We start from the raw sequence: 24,774 nt of genomic DNA, 5'->3' as shown, positions 1-24,774 counted from the left end.
AAATGGAACATTAGACTAAATAAAAACCTTCAAATTTTAATAAACAAATTAAATACCTCAAGTCTGAATAGTCATCTTCACTGGTAGCCAAATCTTGCGATGGACCGAAATTCTTTTGAGTAAGTTCTTCTTCCTCCAACTCACTAGTTAAAAGATCATCTTCAGAGAATTCTAATATGCTGTTTTCATACTCCACTCTTTCTGGGGTTTGGTCACGTCCAATGGCATTCTCGGGTTCTTCTAAGAAACTCATAGCTGGTTTAAGTTTTTCTTCTACTACCTCTGGAGATGCTGAAGGCGCATCTTTGTTGTCGACAGACTGGCGACCAGGTGACAGCGCTTTTTCAGTATTGTCGAGCAAGATTTGGTAAAGCTTTTCTTTCTCCTGCTTCTCTATCGCACAAGAGAGAAACGCTTCTTTTCTCTTCATCATTTCTTGTCTTCTAACATCCTGTTTTTGCATTCGGAAATGGGGTATGCAATAGAATTTCCCTATACAAAGATAGATGTGCAAAAACAATTAACACCAGTAAGTTGATAATATTTCTTTTTTTAAAAAAAGAGAGAGAGAGAGCAATGTAACAAACCTCCACATAAGGCATCACTATCATAAGCATATTCTCCAAGCCTTAAAGCAGCCCCACAAAACTCACATTTGAAACATGTACGATGGAAGAATAATCCTTCGGCACTTAAACGCTGCATTAAATATACACGCTCTTTGCAAAAATAACAGACAGCGCTTGCAGAAGTACCTCTTGGAGTGTCTGGTTCAACGTTCTACAAAATGAAAGAAGCATTAAATTATACATAACTATACAATGCTTTAAAAAAAAAACTTAAATTATTTGCTTATGCTAATAATAACCTACAGGATTACTTATACTTGTTGAAAAACAAGCATGACAATAGCATTTGTATTTAGATTCGAAGAATGATGAAAAAAAATTATAATACATTTAATATCGTTTTTTTTTTTTTTTTAAAACAAATAACACAAAAAGGGCTTTAAAAATATTATTAATAATGTAGACATGAGATGGTCGTTAGACTCAATCCACCAAATTATGGAATAATTTCTTGCTCATGAAGTCGGATTGATAATGTTTGAGTTTTAAAATAGAAAGGAATTTCCTGTCCGTTCCATTACTGTCCATCAGCAATTAGTACAATACATAGTCAATTAAAATCAGTACAGTATTGACACTAAAAAGAATAAAGTATGTCCTTATTGAAGAATGATACAAAACCAAAAGAAAAAGAACAGTGGATTCTTGAAAATGCTGATGCAGTGGCCTAAATGAAACTTCCCTTATTGGATGAACAGAGTTTGAAATTTGCTAACGAGGACAAAACTATAAGAGAAAAAATGAAACATTTACAGGAAAAGTCGAGGATCGAAAAATCGACGGCAAATAAAAAACATAGAAATGTGTGACTCAGAAAAACGTAAGTGACTACATAGCAAGAGCTTGTACACTATCAACAAAATGTGCCAGTCTAGGACCAGAAATTTTGGAGAGTTACTATACAGTTCAAGGAGTAAGAGGAAAATTTACAAAAATTGGAGAAACCCTAAAAATACAGAAAGAAGAGCAGCTAGACAACATTCTCGAAACATTCAAAGAGGAAGAAAACATATTAAAACAAAAATCAGATAATTTCACCTGAAATATAGAAGCATTCCGAATAAAAACTAGAAATAAAAAGAATATGCCCAATTTTTGTTATATCTAGAAGAAACCAAATCACATTGTAATGGACTCAGAGAAGCATCTTCACATGACAAAATTGTTAAGTTAAAAAAACAAAAATGAATTAGTCCACTTGGCAGGTAAGAACTTAACTTTAAAAGTCTGTAGGTATAGGAACTGTAAAACTTTTGTTAATGAATGCAAAAATATTATTACTATTGGTAATATTTTATTTGTTCCAACTTTAAGAAATAATTTAATTTCTGTATCTAAGTCAATTGAAAAAGGTTATAAATAGAATCGGTTGCCAACAACAATATTTTGATTTTAAGTAATAATAATGATATTGTTTTCAAAGCTATAAATGTAAATGATTGTTTAGAAATTTAGACTGAACCTTTTAATGATATAATTTCTGCAGATTCTATTGAATTCAATTTAGTAAAAAGTTTTGATGTTTATGATATTTGGCACAAAACACTATGTCATTTAAATCAACAATATATGTCTCAAATACAAAATATTATTGGCATTGATGTCAAACATTTTGAAATTTCTAACTGTGAATTATGTGATAGTTGTAAAAAATATTCAAAATAAAGGTTGATCAAAATAATTCTATTTTAGAATTGGGTCACGCTGATTTAGCACGGTCAATTAATTGTAATTCTTTATGTAATTCAAAATATTTTTTAGTATTTGTTGATGACTATTCTAGAATGTTTTTTTCTTATTCCTTGAAGCATAAATATGAAGTATTTGATGCACTAATTTTAAAGAAAGGTGTGAAAATTTAATGAATAAGTAAATAAAACATTTCAGAACAGATAATAGATTAGAATTTGTGGATAATGATTTGGATCAATTTTTAGAAAAAACTGTACTAAATGTTACTTTATCCTTGGTGCTCTTGTAGTCAAATTTATTACAATATTTTATTAAATCCTTTGAAAATAAAACTTACTCTTACTTAAAAACTTATTTATTAAGATAAATATGACAAAAAAATAAATTAAGCTAATTAGATGCCAATAATACATACTAAATAAAATAATGAATAAGCTGAAACAGATTGCAAAAACTTAAATTTTTACACTTTAAGAACTGGTGTTATAATTCTTTTACCTCTGTTCCATGTTATTTATTTCTATCTCTATTCCATTTAGTGCTTTGGAAGCACTGAATTTCAATTTTAAATGTGACGATTCATGTTGCCATTATATTTACATCGATTTTCAAATTAAATTTAAGAATGTTTGATTCTATAACCTTGAACTTTATTTTTGTTAATATTATGCTAACAAAATCCTTTTACTACATTATTACTTCGTTTAAAAATGGATAAAAAAAAATTCCTTCTTAAGAATATTAAGTTTTAAACTATTTTTCAATAAATATAAGTACCCCTTTCGAAACAGGTGCAGGCGGTAACGGATCTTTTCTCCCACCAGACTTCTTGTTCCAAATTGTCGTCATGTGTTCAGTCATTGCTGCTGTTTGATTGTGGCCTCGCTCTCCTCTATTTAAATTTCCTTTAGATAACCTATCTTTTAATCGGTTTAAGGAGGCATCAAATTTTTTATATCTGGCTTCTTCTTCTGGTGTAAGAGTTCCACCAGCTTTTAACTTTTCATCCATTTGGTGTAACTAAAAAAAACCATATCAAAATTCATTAAAATTTCAATATAACTAAAAAATTTAAAGAAAAGCAAGCATAAATGGAACTAAAAGAAAGCCTTGTTTAAAAATTAGCAGAAATTTAGCTAATAGCCCATAAAAAATGAATACAAAGAAGCTTATCCACTGCTTTAACCCTTTTGCACCGGACGGGACATGTGCTGTCCCAGTCAGGAAAAATTTTGATATTACGGCTGGGACAACATATGTCCCAGATACTGAAAAACATCTAGGACAGAAAATAATGCCACATTGGGTCTCCAAACTAATTCGAAGGCAGTCTCAATTGTTCTGAGTCCATAAGTTTCTCATCTTAATCGTACCCAATCTAATCGAGCGAACGACAACTCTCAATGTTGCTCAGTTGATAATTCTAATTTTTTACACCAATTCATTCATTTCTTTCTAACACTTGCCCCTTGCATTTTTACACGAAATTTTTCAGATATTTCTCCCATTTTCTCTCCCTCTTCTGATGAAGGGTCGAAATTAGTCGAAAGAGAATTTATCTTGACAACAAATTGAGACAGCTCGCTTATATTAGTGACTCTTCTGAAACTGAAAACTCTTGAGTCCTCACTAGAGATTAGAGGAAAACAGCGAGAGCTAAGTCTACATTAGAGGTTTATAAATAAATATGTTAAAGCAAATGTACATGAAAATGTTAACAAAAAAAAGTTGTCTAAAATATACATCAAAATGTTAAGTAAAATGTCAATAAAAACGAGATATTGACTCTAGAATTCCGGTCGGGATTTCCGTATTCTAAAATTCGGATTCGGGGGACAGAATTCTAGAATATCCTGTCCCAGCTTTCAGATGCTTTGAGTTTACGGTGGGACATATGCAGTCCCATCAATGAAGCTTGTGAAATCATTGTTGTTGATGGTGCCCTGTTATGGGGACGTTTATGCGTCTCCAAGACCTTAAGGAATAAAAGCTATTTTATTTAATAATCGCTTGGAAGAGAAATAACTGATCCCGGTAATTGGGTGCACTCGGACTGATTTTTCGCCATATTAAAAGGGTTAAACCAATCATGAAGCTGAAATAAACTTTAATCACAAGAGATTTTTACACACTATCACATGAAAATAAAACACCAAATCCAACTATGATACTATTTTAACTAGTAGATAGCGAGGAGATGAAAAAAAAGGTATGCATTTAAGTGTAAACAAATCTTTAATTACTAACCTTATTAGTAAATATTTCTTTGAATACAGCAGGCTTGTCTGGATGTGAAGTTTTATGCCGGGTGTTTTGTTGTTTAATCTTTTCATCAACAACTTTCATAATCCATTCATCTTTTTGCAATTTCCCAACCTTTGGAGATCTAGACTTTTTAGTAGTTACTGCATTACCATTATTTTGGAGTTGCTGTTGCAGCATTTTTACACTTAACTCAGACTGTTCAGATCGCAGATGTAATCCTTTTGCACTTTCTAACTCAGCCATGTCGCAACGTAAACCAGCATCTCTCTTCATTTTCTCTTCTAAATTTTTTGCCCGGGTATTGATGGACTCTCTAGGTTTACCAGTAGAAAGCATTTTGTAGTCAGTAAGAATTATATCCTGGTTTGCTTTGTCCTACAATTAAAGAAATGGGCTTTTAATGATTCACATGACAAATATAAAGCAAGATCAAAGTTTGATATCTAGAAATACTTACAAGCGAAGCCCTTTCTTTGGATTTTCTTTTATGAGCGAAGAGTGATGAGCTCTTTTTTCGTATATTTTCTCCTTTATCTCTCTCTTTGGCCATTTCTTTTTCAACAGAATACTACATGGGGGTTAAAATGGAAGAAATAATACTTCAGAACTATATTTTATCCGAATCAAGGTGAAAAAATATATAATGATATAGTAATATAAAACTACATTAATCAATAATTAATATTTACTAATTTTTGACTATTAACAGAGTTCAGTGTAATATCCAGTTGCTTTTCTGCTTGGGAAACATTTTTCCCAAATTACTCAATAGGGATATTTCAGTAAAAATTTATTTAAATAGCACAGCAGTTGAAAAATTATCAGTATTTTTGGTATATATCCAAGATTAGTTTGATAATTAAAGGTATTTTTTAGAATGAGAAACGGTACTTATCCGAAAATATATAAAAATTCTATAGAATTGGATTGAGCGCAAAATTCAATAGAACGAGAGCAATAATAGGTTAACCTCTACCAGCACAAGAGAAAATAAATTCTACTGATTTCTCTGAGGCAAAGTGAGAAAAAAAAACTAGATTGCCTTGGAGTCATAGAAGTAATGTTTATATGAAGGTATATGCTGCAAAGGGAAAAATTTTGTAATTATTTGGCAGATTTTTGCTATTTGACGAATTAATAAACTTATTATACAAAAAAAAAAACTACATTTGCTAAGATTTTTTCTAAAATCAATCAAGATAAAACAAGAAAATTAATTGATAGTACGTTAATAGAATTATGCAGGGAAACATTGCTGTTAATGATAAATTTTAGAGAACATGTTTCATAATTTATTTTATAGATTCATAAAAATGCATAAGAAATTAACAGGATGTATTTGTTCATTTTTTTTTATCTTCTTCACTTTGAAAGTTAAGATTTAAGTATTTTGTGCAGTCTGTTTAATCGAGGGTTAAAATAGTTAATCGAAAATTAAGACTTTTTACCTTTGAATCAAAATTTCAATTATAATGCTCATAAAAATTGTATGCTAAAAAATAATTCTAACATCACAGAACAAATTTTTATAAAGTTTAACTTAAAATAGTTTTATCTGTGCGACATCACAACACATTTGCATTTGAAAATTAATAGCAAGTAAAAAATTCCTACTCTTCTTTTTTAAATTTAAATAAAAGTGCAGACATTTCAAATTTCTGCGTTAATATCAAAATTTCCCCCAAGTTTTTGAAGGTTCCAAGTTGTCTCTTCATAAACTTGAGTTTTCCTGAGGCATATGAGCCTTAAAGCATAATACTGAAAACTGTTTTTAAGGAATATAATTTACTTACTTTTCTTTTTCCTTGAAGTCTATTGCTTACTTTATTTAGAATTGTCAACGGAGTAGAATGAATTTGTTTACTAGGGCTACTAGTTCGTTCTTCGTTTAGATTAGACTTTGGTAGAGAAACTGCAAAGGAAAATTTTTTGTAAAAAAAGTTTTCATCCAAAATTTTAGATGGTATACTCAAAAAGTATGCATTGAAACAATAATGCAACAAGCAAAAATTTCTTACCAACAGGAATTTCCCCACGAAAACTTTCATAAACTTGCGATATATAAGATACCATTGTCAATTTATCAGGAACAGAACATTCAGCCATTTCTTGTCCAGTCATTACTGGTGGAATTCCGAGTTCTCGTTCACAAACATCAAATGCCTAAAAATTAAAATAATAACACTAAAATAAACAAAAATCGAGAATTTAAAGAACTTTAAGTATTCATGACATATATACACACTTTAATAAATAAATACACATTATGATGATAAAATACATACCAATTGATTGTTTTTAGTTACATTTTCTGGATCTAAGTCAGAGAGATTTATAAGATCAGGCCTGTAGTGATGAAGAACGGCACATAGTGCTAAGCCATCTTTCCAAGAGGTTGTAAAATTTTCTATTCTTATTTTATCATTAAGTGCTACCTGTTTCTTACACCAATTCAAAAGTGTATCTGGGTGAATCATTGATTCTGAAAAACAACAAAAACATTTCTAACATTAAATCACACAGCTAAAGAGCAGTATTTTCTTTTTAAATTGGAAATAACAAATGAAAACATTGAAAGTAATGAAGGAATTCTATGTACGGCAACATACTTTAAATTATATAATGTACCAAAAGAAAGACAGCACACCATGTGCTTTCAGACTAAATTTCAATTATATGTTAAAAAGCAAAAATATTTTTAGTTTCTTAGGTGTTTTAAAATTAAACATAACATTTGCCTTAAATCACCCCAAAATTGCCAATATTTCTTGATTTCTTTTAAGGAACATTTAGAAAGTAATTTTTAAGCGGTNATACATTTCCAACATTAAATCACACAGCTAAAGAACAGCATTTTCTTTTTAAATTGGAAGTAACAAATGAAAACAATATTGAAAGTAATGAAGAAATTCTATGCACAGCAACATACTTTAAATTATATAATGTACCAAAAGAAAGATAGCACACCATGTGCTTTCAGTCCAACTTTCAATTAGATATTAAAAAGCAAAAATATTTTTAGTTTCTTAGGTGTTTTAAAATTAAACATAACATTTGCCTTAAATCACCCCAAAATCTTGTTTTCTTTAAGGGACACTTAGAAAGTAATTTTTAGGTGGTTCTGCCGGTTAATGAAATATCTTACCAATTGCTACAATTGTTTGGAATATTCCATAATATTTTGGACTCATTTGCAATAAATTTTCACAGAAAAAAAAAAAGAACTTAAATTTTTTTTAAAAACACCACAATAACAAAAATAGCTAAGATAAAGAATAAAACTGGCTGCAAATGAAACCTGAAGAAAATTAAAAGAAATCCAAACAATAAATTTTTATTTGTTTTCTCATTATAAAGGTATTTTATTTTAAATCAAAACTAATATTTTTTGTAAATAATGTCCTATTTGTGCTCACTTTTAATAAATGTTTCAGTATTGTTAAAAGTCCACTTAATCTTCGTTAGGATACAGTATAGTGGAACTTAAATTTTTTTATTTTATTAGTTACTGAAATGTCATATTACCCAAAAGAAAGCCAAACCACACAGTGAAGAAGCAAGCTTTCAAGTAGGATTAAGCTAATCGTGAAAAGGGATTAGTTCGATACTATTCATCTAATACTCAAAGCTTATAATATATTATATTGTATAACTGAATTCGTAGCATAACATACAATGGTATAATAGGGATAGATTATTTTAATATAGTTGTCACATTTAGAAAATAATATATTTTAAAAAGCATAATAAATAAATGCTTTTAAAAAGCGTAAATAAAAAATAAGCACTTTTTAAAAACACTACGCAACCTGTCATATCTACGAGCAAGATATAATTCATATGTTGTTAGTCTTCATACATTTATTATTCTTTTATGAAATATATACAGTGATTTAATTTACATTTAAACTATATATTTGTTTCTAACAATACCAAGCCATTATATAAATTAATTTAATGAATTTTATAAGAATTTGAATATATTTAATAATTGGAGATTTTTCAGAATTTAATCTTGTAAACATACTTTACTACAACATATCAGCTATAAAAGAGAACAAAAGAAATGAAGTAAAAATTTTTTTAACCGATTCATGAATTTTTTTTTAATGGCTTAGAATTTTTTTGTGAAAGAAACAAAAATTTATTATTAAAAAAATGTCAAAATAAACAAAATTTAAAACCCATTCATTAGAAAAAATTAAAAACATAAGAGATGCAAACCTTTTCTTCTTTTCTTTTTAGGAACTTCAACAACACCATCTAAAATGTTTTCTTCTATCTTACCATCAGTGTCATATAAAGATCTCACTTGAGAGGGTAACACAGCATGAAGGTTTAAGTTTGGATATCTAGATGAAGGATTCAGAGTGTACTGATTGGAATCTTTACTCAAATTTTCTGGTGTGGTTTGTGCCAGCAATCGATAAATAGATTCCCTTTCAGCAAGCACTTGAAGATTCGATAACTTTCCAGAAGCCCAGCTGCGGATCATCCAGGCTGCATCGAATGAACTTAAAAAGCCACGAGCACATCCTGATCCAGTGGGCCAAAATGGCTGCAAAAATGCACAGCTTTATAAGTAAGTTAAGAAAAAAGAACATCATAGTGCATTCTCTAATAATAATATAAAATATCCCTAAGCTTTGCAGAATTTTAGACAAAATGAATAAATAAATAAAAAATAAAGTTAACACAATATAATTTTATAAAAACGAAACAATTTGTAGGTTTTAATTTTAAAATTGAAATATTTAAAATAATCTAGTTAATTTAGCAGGAAATTATTAATTTCAATGTTATTTGCAGAACAGTAGCAATTTGTGACAACAATAAAAAAGTTCAACAGGGAAAAAAATACATACTTTTTAGGAATAATTTGACAAGTTTATTGATTTGCATTAATATATTGCTTGAAGTGTTTCATGGAAATTTTGTCACACACAAGTTTTGTCTTTCCAAAGTTGTAAACTTGCTTTTTGCAAATTATATTTTCATACCTAATGTATGTAATTTAAAAAAAATATGCAAATTTTTTTAAAAAAAAATGAGAAGCCAAGACCTGTGTGTTAAATATATTCTGCCAATAACATAAATAATATTAAGAAAGGAGAGAGATAAACGAGCAAAGTGATAACAGAGGCTATCAAATTGTTTTTGGGAAAAGTTTTTAGAGGAAATGAGATATTTTTTCTAATAAAGTTTAAAACAGTTTTTCTAATATAGTTTAAGAATCAATAAAATTTAGATTTCATAAATTTTAAAATGGTATTGTACCTAAAAATTTCTTTTTTACACTTTATCATATATGATTTTTATTATATTTACTCTTTATTTGATATTTACAATAACATGTCCATCTTTGTTTTGCAAGCAAACACGTTAATTGCTGGGTTAAGTTTTAATTATGTTTTATAGCTATTTTCTTTCATAATTACTTTCGTATAATAATAAAATGTTTTTAAAGAAGAGAAGGAAAATATTTAAAGATATATATAACTTTTATAATAATGGAGAGTCAAGTGCGACACTCCATTATTGAAGGGAAAAAATTGACTTTTTATGTAATATTTGAAAATTTCTTAAATATGAATAAAATATTTTTATAGAATGAATGAAGAATTCATTCTTTAGAATACGTCTATTATTACAAATTATTATTATGAATTTCGTTACATATTATTAAGAATTTAAAAAATTAGTGAAGCTTTAAAAAAAAAAAAGTTTCTTTTTTTTTTAATTACGTCAAAAATTGGTAAAATAGTAGAAATTTTAAATAAACATTCCAGAGACAATTCTTCCCGATTATTTTGCCTTAATTTACTATAAAAAATTTGTGGTATGTAAAATAAAAAACTGTAAAAAATAATGGCACATAAAATAAAAATGAATCCACAAGTACATAAACCATAAAAGTTAGGGTTAACTTCTTTAGACACTAGCAAAATGGATTACATGAAGAATGGAGCTGCTGATATTTCAAAATAAAAATTGGTTAGAGAAATCCTACTCAATTAAATATCCATACAGTTTAAACTCTCAAAATGACAGCAATATGTTTTAATAATTAAACCTATCATCATCACTTGGAGCTATAGCTTTGAAAAGACCTTTCCCATTTTAAGACATTTGCAATACCCCTAGTAGCCATAGCAACAATATATTTATTAAGTTAAAAAAGACACTAAAATAATATAACGCTTTGAAGTCAAACTTCATGTATGTAGTAACCCATGTTTTGTTTGGCCACATGGCTGTAGATTATGTAAAAAAAGAAAAAAAGAGGTAGGAATTGAGATGAATTTTTTTTTTAAAGATTCGACTAATTTACCTCTAGGAGACTGTCTCCAACAAGTCCTTGTAAAAGTTTATGCCCTCTTCTCTCAACAACACGGCAAGCATTTTCTGCTGCATACATGGAAGTAAAATCAAACATAGCGACGTCTGCCTGGCCATAATGGTTAACAGCAAAGTCGAGACTTGGTAGCTGATAACTTGTGGCAAAGTCAGCTGCATCTCTAGCATACTCCATAAGTGCTTCCCTGTCTACATTCTCAGCAGCAAGTAGTCTTGCAGTATCATTGAAATCCTACAAGCAAATACAATTTTAATAAGCAAATCACAAAGTAAAATAGATTTTTCCAATCATATAGAATTTTTATTTCCTTACAACAAAAATACTTTAAAGAAATTATTTTCAGTACATTAATTGAAATAAGAGAAACTATCGAGTGAAACTTGAGCATATAAGCTGTACATTTTTTTGTCATAGTTAATAATCTTTTCTTTTGGAAAGGTTAGAAAAAATTTCCTAATTAGATACTTTTTAAAGTATTTATCAGTTGTAGTAGACATAATTGTATTAAATATTTTATGAAACAAACAAATAATGTTACAAGCAATATTATTAAAGCATTGTCTTGATACTTTTTTACAGCAGATTTTTGTTACTAATCTGTACAATACAGCAGAGCTCATTCTAGACAGAAAAAAGGGCAGGGTGCAGAAGTTTAAAAAAAGGGCATTATTATTCTAAAAAGGCAATAGTTTCTTTCTGTGGGCTTTACACATTCTATTAAAAAACATTGTCAATTAGCAAAAGAAAAAATTATATTTTTCACTTTATAAAAAGTAGCAAAGCAATCATATTAATTACTAATTTTTATTAATAAATTAACATATATATATGGAGTTAATGAGCTAATTAGCTTAGTAATTTGTTTAAAATGCATGCATATATTAATAAAATAATAAATGTATGTTTTTAAGTGTCTGTAGTTATGATTTAATAATTAAAATGATTAATAATAATTATGATTTAATGATAGTGGAATAACTGCAAGCTTTCAAAGACAAGTGCAACAAGGGAGCGTGATGGCTATTTTTCCTTCCCCATATAAATCTATGTATTGACAGCAATGACAAACTAAATAAAAAGAGTTGAAAATAACAAAAGTATAAGAAATTCATTGTAGAGTTTGGGGAAAAAATAAAGAAAGGTTGAGGAAAGAAAGGGCAAAAAGGGTACCATCAGGGCACTAATTTACTTCAGGGGCTACAGAGTGGATTCTTTTGACTAAAAGAGCAGCAGGGTGCTGCACCCTGTTTACCCTGCCTAGAATGAGCTCTGAATACAGTAAAGTTTATAATTGTTGCACACTTTGATTCAAATGTAAAGAACATTCCAGATTTTAATATATTTTAGAATCCTCAAGTCTAGGTTAGATTTTTGGTTTTATTGTTGTACTGTTTTGACAAAACTACACTTGTAATACTAAATCTATAATATACTTTACTATATCCAAATCATTACGTTACATAAGTCAAGTTTTAAAATAATGAATAAGGTTAAATATCCCTTTGAATTAGAAAATGATTTTTTTTAAAAAAAACTTGTTTGGTGTAAATAAAGATATAGTGCTTCAACAATAAATCTAGTGAACTTTAATTAATCATTTCATTAAAATAAGATTTTGTGCAAATAAAGAAAGACAATTTCATATAAATACATACTTTAATTATGACACCTCTTTCTAATAAGCTCTGTTTTTTGGCTGTCATAACAAAGTAATGAGTATCATCTTTGTAGTAAACAATATTTTCAAGGTCAATGGCAGTCTGTTCTCTCATATCCTAAGATTATGAGTCAAAAATTAGAAAAATGTATTTTTTTTATAAGTATTTGTAATTTTTAAGATTTAAATTGTAGGCTTACTTGGAAGAACTTTTGGTTAAAAATAAAAGCAACACCACTTATTTCTGGAACTCTAGCTTCTTCTGGACTATGCCTATTGATGAAATTGGCTGTAACAGCTATGGCTAATTTACCTCGGAATTCCTTGCGGTTGAATCCTGTAAACCAAAGAACATTTTTAAATGAATTTGAATCTCCACTAAATATTAAAAATCTTGCTTTAGTTGATAATAACTTTGTTTAAGAGTTTAAATAGGAAAATAAATTTACCAAGAAGAGTGTTTCGTTTGCCATCAGCTCCTATAAGTACATCAAATTCATACTGAGATATCGGATGATCAGATGGCGATACATTTGCATGCCAACCAATACCTGTTGATAAAAGAATGAATACATTTTCATTAAAGAATTGTTCAATCAAAATTCCTATGCTAGGGAAGATATTTTAAAGAAAAAATACAGGACCAAAAATCAAAAATATACAAAAGTGCAGTTTGCTGATTAACTTTTTGAAATCGAAGCTTTCTATAGATGGTGCTTAGCAGTTTTCAATCTACTGCAACTATTGCCATGAATTCAGAATTAGCACATAGATGGTTATAAAAGTAGGACATAAGCTAGTTCCTTCATTGATTTTAAAACCCATTGAAAATTTTTAAATTCATACACTATTGTTCACTCACAACTGTATTAAACATAGTGCTTTAAGTAAAAACAGTAAAAAGTTAAAACATACTTTAGAAAAGAAAAAAATATTGTGGATGCTGGAAACAGTACAATACATTGACATATCAGAGGGAAAATATTCTAGACAAAGAATCAGTGTTCCCCACAAATGGGGTATTCAAGCCTTGCAATCGCCAAAATTAAGCATCCAGTATTTTAAAAACATCAAAATAATGAATACTGTTTTACTGCTGAATGCTGACAATCAGCTTAACATACCCTAACATTTCACTATTTAGTTTTTGTTTTCTATTGGTAAACTGACTTAGTTTACTTAACTTTTTTCTTGAGTTCTTTTGATTTTACCTCCTCTTTTTTTCTGTTTTATATTGCAATAAGCTTCGTGATAACTTCGTATAAAACTTTCACACTAGGAGCTCCTTCTTATTTACCCACTTTTAAAAAATCTTAAATTTCTCAGACCCAACTACTGAGATTAAATTCCTCTTTGATCTTTCTTTAATTATAATTTGTTTGTTTACGGAAAATTATTTTACAGAAACTGGACCACAGAAAAAAGTACGGATTTCGATAATACGTTTAGTTGAAAAGCGTTTCCACTGCCATTTTTTTAGACCAAAAATGGAATATTTTAATAACTTTAATAATTCTAATGGCAGTATTTTATGTTTAATTAAGAATTTACTTTTTATTTTAATTTTAAGATAAAAATATAAGATCTAAGGGAAAAACAAAAAGACATCCCAGCTATGAGATGATCCACATTTAAATAAATAAATATGATTCTAAAATCATGGAGCAAACTTAGAGAGCAAGTAAAGCAGATTATTAGGATTAAGAATTGCACAGGAACCCATGACCAGAAATATCATCCTATGTGACTAGAATTGCAATGAACTATTTTGACATTATAACTTTGAACAAGTTCTTTTATTTTTCTAAATTATCTTAATTTTATGTTTACTTACAATTATTTCAGCAAATTGCATGCAAATAGATATAGAAATAACTATAGACATAGAAAATAAATAAAATACTAATTTTCATGCACAAAAGTAACATTTATAAAATTTACAGAGAGAAAGAAAATTTTTTTTGTTTAATAACTTTTTTCTCATCAACACATAAACGAATATATACTTTGAAAAAAATTACATTAATTATTTATACGTTTTGACATTCACGTGTTGTAATAAACAATACAGTATTAAAAATATCGAGATTTTAAAAAAATATATACGAAAATCAATCATGATAACTGTAGAAGATTGATTTAAAAAAATAGAATTAAAGGGTTGCGTATTGAATTCTCCACATCATAATATAATATGATTTTCAAATATCACGTCAAAATCAACAGCAACTACTGAAAAAAAAAAGCCAAATTGAAACATTGCAAGGTATTTGTGCAAATCGAGCATACAAAAAAGAAATTATTTAATTTAAATTTTGAGTGTTGTAATAATATTGGAATTTTAAAAACCATGAGAAAATCAATTGAATTAACAGTAAAAGAAAAAAAATATTGAAACACGGATTTAGGATGGTATCAAGCGTGTGGAAAAGTTATTACTGAAATGCAAGATTAGGAATTTCCATCTCGTAATATCAAATTAAAAATTAATTCGATTTAATTGCAGCCAAATAAAATAGAGGACTAACATATCACAGTGATTAAATAATTCTTCTATTACAAATTGTAAATTGCTATCACTTAAAATATAAGTTTTTTTTAATAAAAAGAGAAAAAAAAACATTTATTAGAAAACTTAAAATTAAGATAAATAAATTAAATACACACAAAGAGACAATTCATAATAGGAAAGTGTCCTAGCAATGCACAATAACATTTCGGGTCATGGGCACCATTACAATTCTTAATTCTTATGATGTGCTCTACCCCCCCCCCCCNCCCCCCCCCCCAAGTTTGTCTTATGATTTTACAATAACTCAGTGTAACATTAAAGTAGTATATATTACAGTAACTCGATGAACTGGATAGTATTTTTAAAATCAGTTCACCGAGCAGCGCTAGAATCAATAAACATACGTTCATGACTTTGATCTTCAGGTGGTTCAATTAAACTTTCAAATCCAACATTTTCATGAATCTCAACTCCTAACAGCAAAGCTACTTTCATAAGAATAATTTGCAGTTGTCTTATACCTAAAAAAAGTAAAAACAAACTTCTGTATTCCCTTTTGAATAAGTAATCTTTTTAAAAACATATTTAACAAAGATAGGCAAAATAATCAGGAAAGTCCATAATTAAAAAAGTCTTATACTTTTTGATGCATTCTATTATTCAAAAAAGTACAAAATAATTATAGTACATATGAAAAATTGAAATAAAACTATTGATACATGAAATACATCTATACTAAGGCACATATTAAAACCTTGTAAAATGAGATTCGTATTAACATTATATTAATTGTTAAAGTGTAATCAGCAACTATATTAAAGTTCAACAAGTACCGCATTTGAAAAGTGAAAATCTTAAGATTATTTAGCATTGTAGGAAGGAGACTTGACTCATCTCACAAATCACTAGTACAATATTCCAACCCAGGTTGGTACGGTATTCACCATGTGAGGTTTTTACTGTTGTTTACCATGGTTTCTACTGTCTTGGGAAAAACCTGTTTTTCCCATGATTTTTACTGTATAACTGTATTTGATCTTCAAAAATTTTTAAATTACCTTCTCATATAATTTTATGTGTGTATTTCAAAAAGTAATGCTCATTATCAAAATAAGAGAAAATTTGTAGTTTATAAAAAAAAATTAAAGGCATCCTAAAAGAAAATCACTGTGCACCAATTTTTTCAAAAATGTCAACTTAAAAATGATTGCAAATGAATGAAAAATGACAAATTGAAAGCTTTTGTCTGTAATTTAAACTGAACCTTATGAGATAATGAACATTTAAAAATATACAGATAAAAAAAAAAGATTTATAGTAGTGTGATATTATTAGTGTGTGATTGGTTAATTTAATAGCATTAATAATTTTTTTAATGATTTTTTAGCAATTTTTATACAATTACAAAATCAATTTTTTTTTAAAAAATCTTACATATAAAACTCAAGTTGTTTTAATTTTTTATAAAACAGGGTGCGTAGCCAAATCATTCAACAAAAAATAAGCACCTTTCAAGCATTCAAAAAATATTTTTAAGCACTTTAAAAAAATTCATAATTAGGTAGGGTTTGAAAGTTTTTAACAAATGACGGTTTTATCTTGTTTTAACTGTCATGCGAAAAAAAAAAAACTCTTTTGGCATGGTTTTTGACAATTGTCAAAAATCATGAAGCTTGAATCATGTAAAATGAATGGCGTTTTCATACCTATGGACTGACAATATACCCCGAAGTAGATTGGGGTTGAATGAATTGTGAAAACGCTGAATAGAACAATGTGAACTGTGTCTTTTTTCATACTTCTTAGCAAAAATCAACATGGTGAAGGAAAAATCTCATTTTGAAAAAACAAAAATTTAGCACTTTTTAAAAGCACCTAATGAAAAAAGCACCTTTAAGCTCTTTTTACAAACTTATGCACCATGTAAAATTCATTAAATTTAATTTTTTTCAACTGTTACTTCATAGTTTTCATTCATAAATGATGTATCAAAAAGATTGGAAATTAATATTTGTATTAAATTAGATCACAATTATAAATACAAAGAAAAAAAAAAAACATGACTTTTTGAATAAAATGTACCTGGAAGAGAGGCAAGGCACATTTTCGTAGCCTTCAGAAACTTTTCACAAATTAACAGACTTTGATAACTATCCATTTAACCTTCAATGTAATATCGTCATAAAACTTTTTAAGTGGGTGTCCAATCAAAAATAATAAATTAGATTACAGTTTGAATGGGGAAAACCAAAGTCTATATTTATTTAAAACAGTTATTGCTGAAACAAAATTCATCAATTTATTTTACCGTCAAATCAAGAAAGCAATAAACTTATTTTATATTTTAAATTAATTATATTAAAAATACAATAAATTTACTTACTAATATGGTCAATTGAGCCTGCACAAAACTTTCCAAAGAACTTTTTTGCACCAAGGTTTCTCAAATCATGAATAACAAAAGGCCACAAATGCAGTACATTATTTCTAGAATACCTATCTCTTTTTTCTGCTACAACTACTTTAGCTCCTAATAATTGAGCTTCTATTGCTGTTCTTAAGCCACAAGGACCAGCCCCTATTATAAGAACCTATCAAAGTAAACAATAAAACAATTTTACATATATTTTATCCTCATCTAGAAGGAAATTTCTTTTCCTTAATCTGTTTGATATAAACACATTCAGAGCACATTTTTTAGTAGTTCTTATTGCTTTCATTTAATTAAGGGGATATATATATAGAAAAGCTAATAAATTCACTCAATCTGAATGTTAAAAGTTTTAACAATAACATTTGAGGGAAAAAAATAATGTGAAAAACTAAACAAGAAAAACTCCAGTCTCAGAGGGGAGCAATGGTAGCCTTAGAAAGCAAATCATGACAGGATATAGTGGTTCTAGGTGGAATGGAAGTTTGGTGAGGGATAATATCATGAACATCGGAATCAGATCATTCTAGATTCTAAAGCATCAAAATGAGCTGGTTGGTTAGACAGGAGTGGAAAGAATTTCGATGTAGGAGAAGTTAGATTTATGCCACAAAATTAGATTAGATTATTTTACACCTAAACTAGCATGTTAAACAGTTAAGTTAAAAAATAAACAAACTTAATAGATATATAATACTTATTGCATACAAGTTATTCCTCCAATAGCTAAAAGCAATGTTAAACATAAGCAAAAGATATTTTTAATAACATGTATAATTTATATTTATTAAAGCATAATTTAAGCTAATTTTATTTTGAATTTAAAAATTGGTTTTTGAAACTATAAATTTGTTGTTGGCAATTTCAAAAAAAAATTTAAATAACAATTTTAATTTATGTCTAACAAAAACTTAAAACCAGATATTTGAAATGTTACCTTTTAAAAAAAAAGCAAATGGTTGACTTACATTTGTTTTAAAAAAATTCAGACATATCTGACAGTTACCTGTGAAACTTAGGAATTGTGTCTTACGATTCTCACTTCCCTGTGAGACAAAAAGCTGTGAGAGAATGTTGTTTAAATAATACAATGAGATATCATTGTTATGATGTTCCATATTTATATGCTATCACTTAACTATTAAATTTTGCTAGCACCGGCAACAATATTCTTTGAAGATTTTTAGCAAACATAATCTTTTGCAACTAGAATATATAGCAAGTAACCAAGAGAGGTGGTTAGAATATTCAGAAAAAATCAAGGAAAAAAAAACTTTAAAAGATATACTTGCATAGGATAGATACACAAAGATTCAAGAGTTTAAACTTATTTAGGGTACAAAACACTCTACAGCATAAGGCGTTTAAACAGCCTTCTTTGAAAAGTAAGTTTTGGAGGGCAACAAAATTTTCTTTTTCAGAATAAATAAATAAATAAAAACTTGTAAATTGTAAAAATAATTAGATTTGGAGGGGAAAAAAATCCCTACATGGGATACACAAAGATTCAAGTGTAAAAACTTATTCTAACTAAAAAGCGGGCACAAAACATCAAAAAATATATGGAGTTTAAACTTGCTGAAACTGCTTTAAAAATCAAGTTTTGGAGGGGAAGAAAACAGAAATATAAATCAAAGTTATTTTGAAATATAGAATTTAGAAATAAAAGAGGAAAGGTGTAATAAATAAAAGCAAAAAAATTATTTCATAGCTGCCAATATGAAAAGAAAAAAAATCTACTAGATTTTATGAAAAATTAATATTTTATACAAATTACTAAAGAGAACATGAAATAGTATTACACACACAGAAAATGTTATAAGAATTAAAAAGAAATAAAACACTGAATAAGTATATTACACAATAACTGATCTACACATTTAAACTCACAATAACAATATTTCCCAATTGCAATTAACATTATGGACTAGTTCATTGAATTTATAATTTTGAATGGTAAAAGATACCTCAGACACAAACTTTAAAAAAAAAAATTATGATAATTCTTAATAACTTTATTTTTAAAATAAATTCTGAATAATAATAATAATAATAATTTTTTCAAAGAAGGATTTCAGTTTTAACTTAAAGTACTCTAAATATATTTACATCGGATTTTAAAAATGTACACGGCTTTTCAGTCCTCACTTCTTACTTGCTTCATTTACTTCAGTACAAAATAAATGAAATAAAAATACAGGTATTTTTTAAGAACTTCCCTAATTTAAGAGAACTTTCTAAATACATATTAACCATGAGAATCATTAACTAACTCAAAGAGTAGACCAAAAGTAGCTGACAAGATCCAACAGTCGACTGGATTTTCCAGTCGAGTTACCAGCTCTACTTTTTAAGATACTTAAATCAAATTAAAAATTTTTTTTAAAGGTTTAAATAAAAGCATAAATAAACTTACTCTAGCGTTAGGACATGATTTTCCTCTATTATAACATTTATGACTTGCACGCTTATCTAATTTGGCCCATAATGAAGCAGCCCTCCAGGAATGGAGTTTTGCTTTTAACCTTGGATAAAAGTTTGTAATGTTAGTTGGCTTTAACCTTAAGAGTTCACATAATTGTCGGTAAGTGGCCAGCACTGATTTGAAAGTTGCAGCAGACACAAATTGGTCAAAGAGTTCTGAAGCCATTGCTGACTCCGGACTAGTGGCTGTGCCACGGGGCACAACTCTAACACGGTTCTCCATGGGGGCTCCAGGGGTTCCCACAGCAGCAGCATATTTCTACATAGTTTTAATTGTCATATTTCAGCTGTTCCTATAAAAGAAATGCAAACACAATTAAAAATGTAAAATTATGACAACAAATATAACAGTACTAATCAATAATATGTTAAAAATTCAACATTAAGAAATCAAACTTTCACTTAAAATTGTGCTTGTTATAATCAGCAAGAGTTGAAAAAAATATTAATAAATAAGACAAAAAAATTTATGCTTAACCAGAATACCAATTACATTTCTATAGATAATGCTTAACATATAAAAAAAAAGTGCATGCCTAATAAAAAACTGATTAAAAAAGAAAATTCATAATAAAATCATTAATGGAGTATAGAAGGTAAGGCATGGAAATTCCCTTTTTGACGTCCAAAATAGACAAATAAAAAAACAGCTATATGTAAATAAAAGTTATGTGAAAGTCTTAAATTATAATTTTGAACTAGCTGTCTAAAAAAATAATTTGCAGCTTAATAAACATATTTCGCTTATATCTATTTAAATACAAATACTATTAAAAATATGCAGTTTGTGTACGTAAATAATGAAGAAAGACTTGTTTTGCCAAGAATAATTCCCTTCCACCCTAGATTTAAATTTATTCTTCATTTTATATTTAACTGACAAATTAGGTCTTTTCTTTACAAATAATTCATGAGGATATTTTAATTTAATCAGAAGAGAGTTTTTAATAATCATTTAATATTTTAACTATTTTAGGTAGAAATATTCAGTTTTTTAATTAAAATATTGTTATTAAATAAAATTTAGCTTATTGATAAATCTTTTACAAACCTTTCATAAGAAAATGATAATAATTAAAACCAGAATTAAAAAAAAAAAAAAGATATAAAATTTAAAACAAAAAATCCATTTCAAAACAAAAAAGTCCCATATTTTTAATGATGATCTGTGTCTTGTTTTACCAGCCCTGATTTTTTTCAAATAAAATTCCAAAATTGTATTTCCATTATAATTAAAATGCAGATTTTAGATAAAAGTAAATTAGATACAGGAATGTTTATTAAATTTGAAAATGTAATTACTTTCAGATTTCAATTTGATGAAAAAAGGTTGAAAAATGCATTTTACATTTCTTTAATTTAACTTGTAAAGAACTTACATCCTGTCTATCACGAGACTTCTCTACCTCTTCTAAAGTGAAAAAAAATTTCGAAAGAACTCAAAAATCACATTTTTCAATCTTCAAGTTGTATTACGTTAGAAACATGAATAGTTTATGACCTTCATTTCCCAAGTTTTCAAGACATTTACGGGCTCGCCGCTAATTTTGACCTTGAATTAAATCACAACAAAAACAGCATTATGCCAGAAAAAGGAAAGGGGGAAAAAAAAAACCTTTAAGATTCTTTAGTAACAGATTTTAAATGATGGGGAAAATTAAGTACTAAGAATAAATAAGTAAATGACATTCAATGCATCAGAAAAACTGTTACTCATGGAAAATAATAACCTCGTTTATACGTCATTAACTTACAAATCAAAATACAACAATTGGATATTTCGTTTACATTCTCTTTTAATTAGTTTTGAAAACTACATGAAAGGTCATAGCTATTATTTTTTCTAAATTTAAAATTAGTATTTTATTTTAGATCACTGGAAATAAATCTTGCATACAGTGAGTATCTAATATATATAATTCTCTTACGAGGCTCCCAAATTTTGGCTGTATTTCTTTTCCACCAGTTTTCATTTTTAAAGAAGCACTTTGTACAACTAAATAAGATTCTTTTCACAGCACTTAAATATTTACTTTATTCTCTTCATATATGCAGAGAACAGTCGGCAAAGAATTCTGTTACGTCAAAAAACATATCGCTAAAAAAATAACGAATTCTAAAAGAAATCAAAATAAACAACTTAAAAAATAAAAATGCTGTTGCCAGCCATAGAATTTTTTGAAAGTTAACTTAGCAACATAAATCAAAATGACATAGAAGCGCAACTAGATCAAAATTATGATACCTGAGTGCTTGACGTAATAAATCCTTCAATTCTATAAGTGTTGAATCACCAAATGCCCAGATAATATTGAAATGTACAGGTTTAGAATTTTCTACAGTGAAAAGCTTTCGGAACTTCAGTATTCAAAAAAGTATACAAAAGCTTGACGTTAAGAACGTATCCAACGAGCGAGCAAAGCGNCAAATCAAAATACAACAATTGGATATTTCGTTTACATTCTCTTTTAATTAGTTTTGAAAACTACATGAAAGGTCATAGCTATTATTTTTTCCAAATTTAAAATTTGTATTTTATTTTAGATCACTGGAAATAAACCTTGCATACAGTATCACAATAATTTTAATATAAATGATTGAATGACTAATAAAATAATGAGAAATAACCTATTATCAATAATTTACATCGCATATGCCTTGGAGCACGGCGCGAAATTTTAACTCGCCATTGGCGAACGAATATTTAGAGCTGGCGGGTAAATTATGTCTTGCAAAATACAGTGTTCGAATCAAACTATCATAAGTTCTTCAGAGTTTGCTTTTACGTAGGTACAAGGCGACTTTTCGAACGATCCAGTTTATCGTTTCCACATGACGTCATCATTTTTTTTTTTTTTAATAAAAAATAATTCTTTTGTAATATTTTAAATAATTCTGCCAGAAAAAGAAAACTTTAGAAAAAGTTACAATCTTTAAGAATAACAGAAATCAATTTATGATTTTTAGAAACTTAAGAAACATTCTTACAGGATTTTGTTTGATTGTATTGCTTAAAAATGCACCAACAAGATCATCATTTTTTAAATTTATAGTTCATATGAATTTTTTATTTTGATGAAAAAAGTTACTATAAAAAATACAGTTGGTTCAACGTTGGAAAATATTCTGTATTAAAATTTCGAGTAAGTTTTCAAAATATAATTCAACACAAAATCGTTTGTTTATAATAAAAAGACAGATTATACTTTTATATGTAAGTAATTTGATATTTAAATAATTTTATATTTAAATAATTATTAGACTTTTTCGGCGGTTTCCGATCTGCAATGTCAGAAGAATTCAGAGGGAGTGCGTTCCAAAAACTCCAAGTCAGAGAACTCACTCAGTTACTTCCGGATATTATTGTAACCCTTCCTCATTTCTGTTTCTTTTTCGACAAATGTCTCGTAGCAGACAATAAAAGAATAATGACTTGCATTATCATTGCTTTATTGGCTCAGTATTCAAGTGATTGTACGTTTTTTAGGCGAGAAAAACACTAACGCGCCAAACTACTGTAAGAAAATGGTAGAAACAAGTTGCCGTAGATTAGACAACGTTGAAAAGTTTGTCACAAGTACAGTACTTACGAATTTATTACAATAAACTGCTCCGATGAAAGCGATTTTCTGCCCTTTCCTTTAGTTAGTTTATTTTAAAAGCACACAAGACAATTAAAAAAAGAATTATAATTTTTTTTATTAAAGTTAAAATTCTTTTTAAATATTAAATACTGAAATTAAAATTAAACGACAACTAAATTTCTGTAGCACAATGTCCTTTGTAAGTGACAGTAATTTTAAGTCTTATGGTAATTGGTGTTTCCAACCAAGCACATGTTTAATGTTTATCTAATCAGAATTCAGGAAAACTCTTGAATTTCTTATGCACCGATCCCAAAACGTAAGTTTCAATTGGCCTTTACAAGTTGAATATTTCATTTTCTCACATAATTTAATTATATGCCGTTATTACTGATGCGCTATTAATCGCACGAGTTGTTTTAGTCCTTAAAGTTCATGGTAATAGAAAACAACTATGCGAGCCCATAATCATTTTTTTTAAAAATTTTTATTATCAAGCAAATCTTACACAATAGACGAAATTTATTCCGATTATTTATATCAAAATTATTAACGCTCATCGAAAATAAATATATACTGGATAACAAAACCAGGCTAAGTATCTTATTACATTGATTATAATGATGGATCTCATATCATAGACTAACTGGGAGAAAAAAAATGAAGATAGATTTCTTTTTTCAATGAGATCATTTCAAAAAGCGGTCACATTTGTAAATAGAACGATTTTTTAAAAGAAAAAGTAGAATACTGAACGGCTTATATTAAACAGTATTATCATTACAATAACACGTATCTTTATTTAAAAAGAAAATTATTTTATAAAAATAAAACAGTTCAGTTTATTTCGTTAAAAAATTTTTTAAGGGTGGCCATGAAAATTTAATAATTTTATTTATCAGTGGAAGATCATATAGCGACCAAGGAATATGCAATCTCCGTTTTCTCTATAATAATAAAAATCATGTGGGTTTCGAGCTCATATTTTGGAGTCTTTGGGTTCAGCCCTTCAAAGAAACAGAATAATCACACAAAACTGTTCAAATTAAAGTCATTCCTTGTTTAAACAAAACAAGTAAAACAAGCAAATGCGTATTAAAGTATGATTTATAGCATCTATGTGTTAAAATTAGCTTTCGAACGTACAGGCATTTCTTATAAA

The 24,774-nt window shown here is 27.9% G+C and overlaps 1 protein-coding gene across 2 annotated transcripts in view; it reads right to left on the bottom strand.

Moving 5' to 3' along the window:
• LOC107453849 (Molecule interacting with CasL) overlaps nt 1-24,774 on the bottom strand; it is a 67,980-nt gene that overhangs the window by 20,774 nt on the left and 22,432 nt on the right. For both annotated transcript variants that reach the window (XM_043047716.2, XM_043047717.2), the window contains exons 2-17: nt 19,961-20,321; nt 17,497-17,704; nt 15,518-15,634; nt 13,051-13,152; nt 12,802-12,938; nt 12,600-12,719; nt 10,918-11,175; nt 8,811-9,144; nt 6,872-7,068; nt 6,605-6,749; nt 6,380-6,498; nt 5,044-5,154; nt 4,569-4,961; nt 3,099-3,341; nt 588-780; nt 57-492 (exon numbers count right to left, since the gene is read on the bottom strand). In XM_043047716.2, the coding sequence (XP_042903650.1) occupies nt 57-492; nt 588-780; nt 3,099-3,341; nt 4,569-4,961; nt 5,044-5,154; nt 6,380-6,498; nt 6,605-6,749; nt 6,872-7,068; nt 8,811-9,144; nt 10,918-11,175; nt 12,600-12,719; nt 12,802-12,938; nt 13,051-13,152; nt 15,518-15,634; nt 17,497-17,704; nt 19,961-20,251 (3,404 nt within the window). In that variant the 5' untranslated portion in view covers nt 20,252-20,321. The remainder of the gene's footprint in view (nt 1-56; nt 493-587; nt 781-3,098; nt 3,342-4,568; nt 4,962-5,043; nt 5,155-6,379; nt 6,499-6,604; nt 6,750-6,871; nt 7,069-8,810; nt 9,145-10,917; nt 11,176-12,599; nt 12,720-12,801; nt 12,939-13,050; nt 13,153-15,517; nt 15,635-17,496; nt 17,705-19,960; nt 20,322-24,774) is intronic.

The sequence above is a fragment of the Parasteatoda tepidariorum genome, chromosome 4 (genome assembly GCF_043381705.1).
Source record: "Parasteatoda tepidariorum isolate YZ-2023 chromosome 4, CAS_Ptep_4.0, whole genome shotgun sequence".
In the NCBI taxonomy this organism is placed as follows: domain Eukaryota; kingdom Metazoa; phylum Arthropoda; class Arachnida; order Araneae; family Theridiidae; genus Parasteatoda; species Parasteatoda tepidariorum.
The sequence above is the reverse complement of the archived record's forward strand: the minus strand, read 5'-3'. Positions and strand labels throughout refer to the sequence as shown.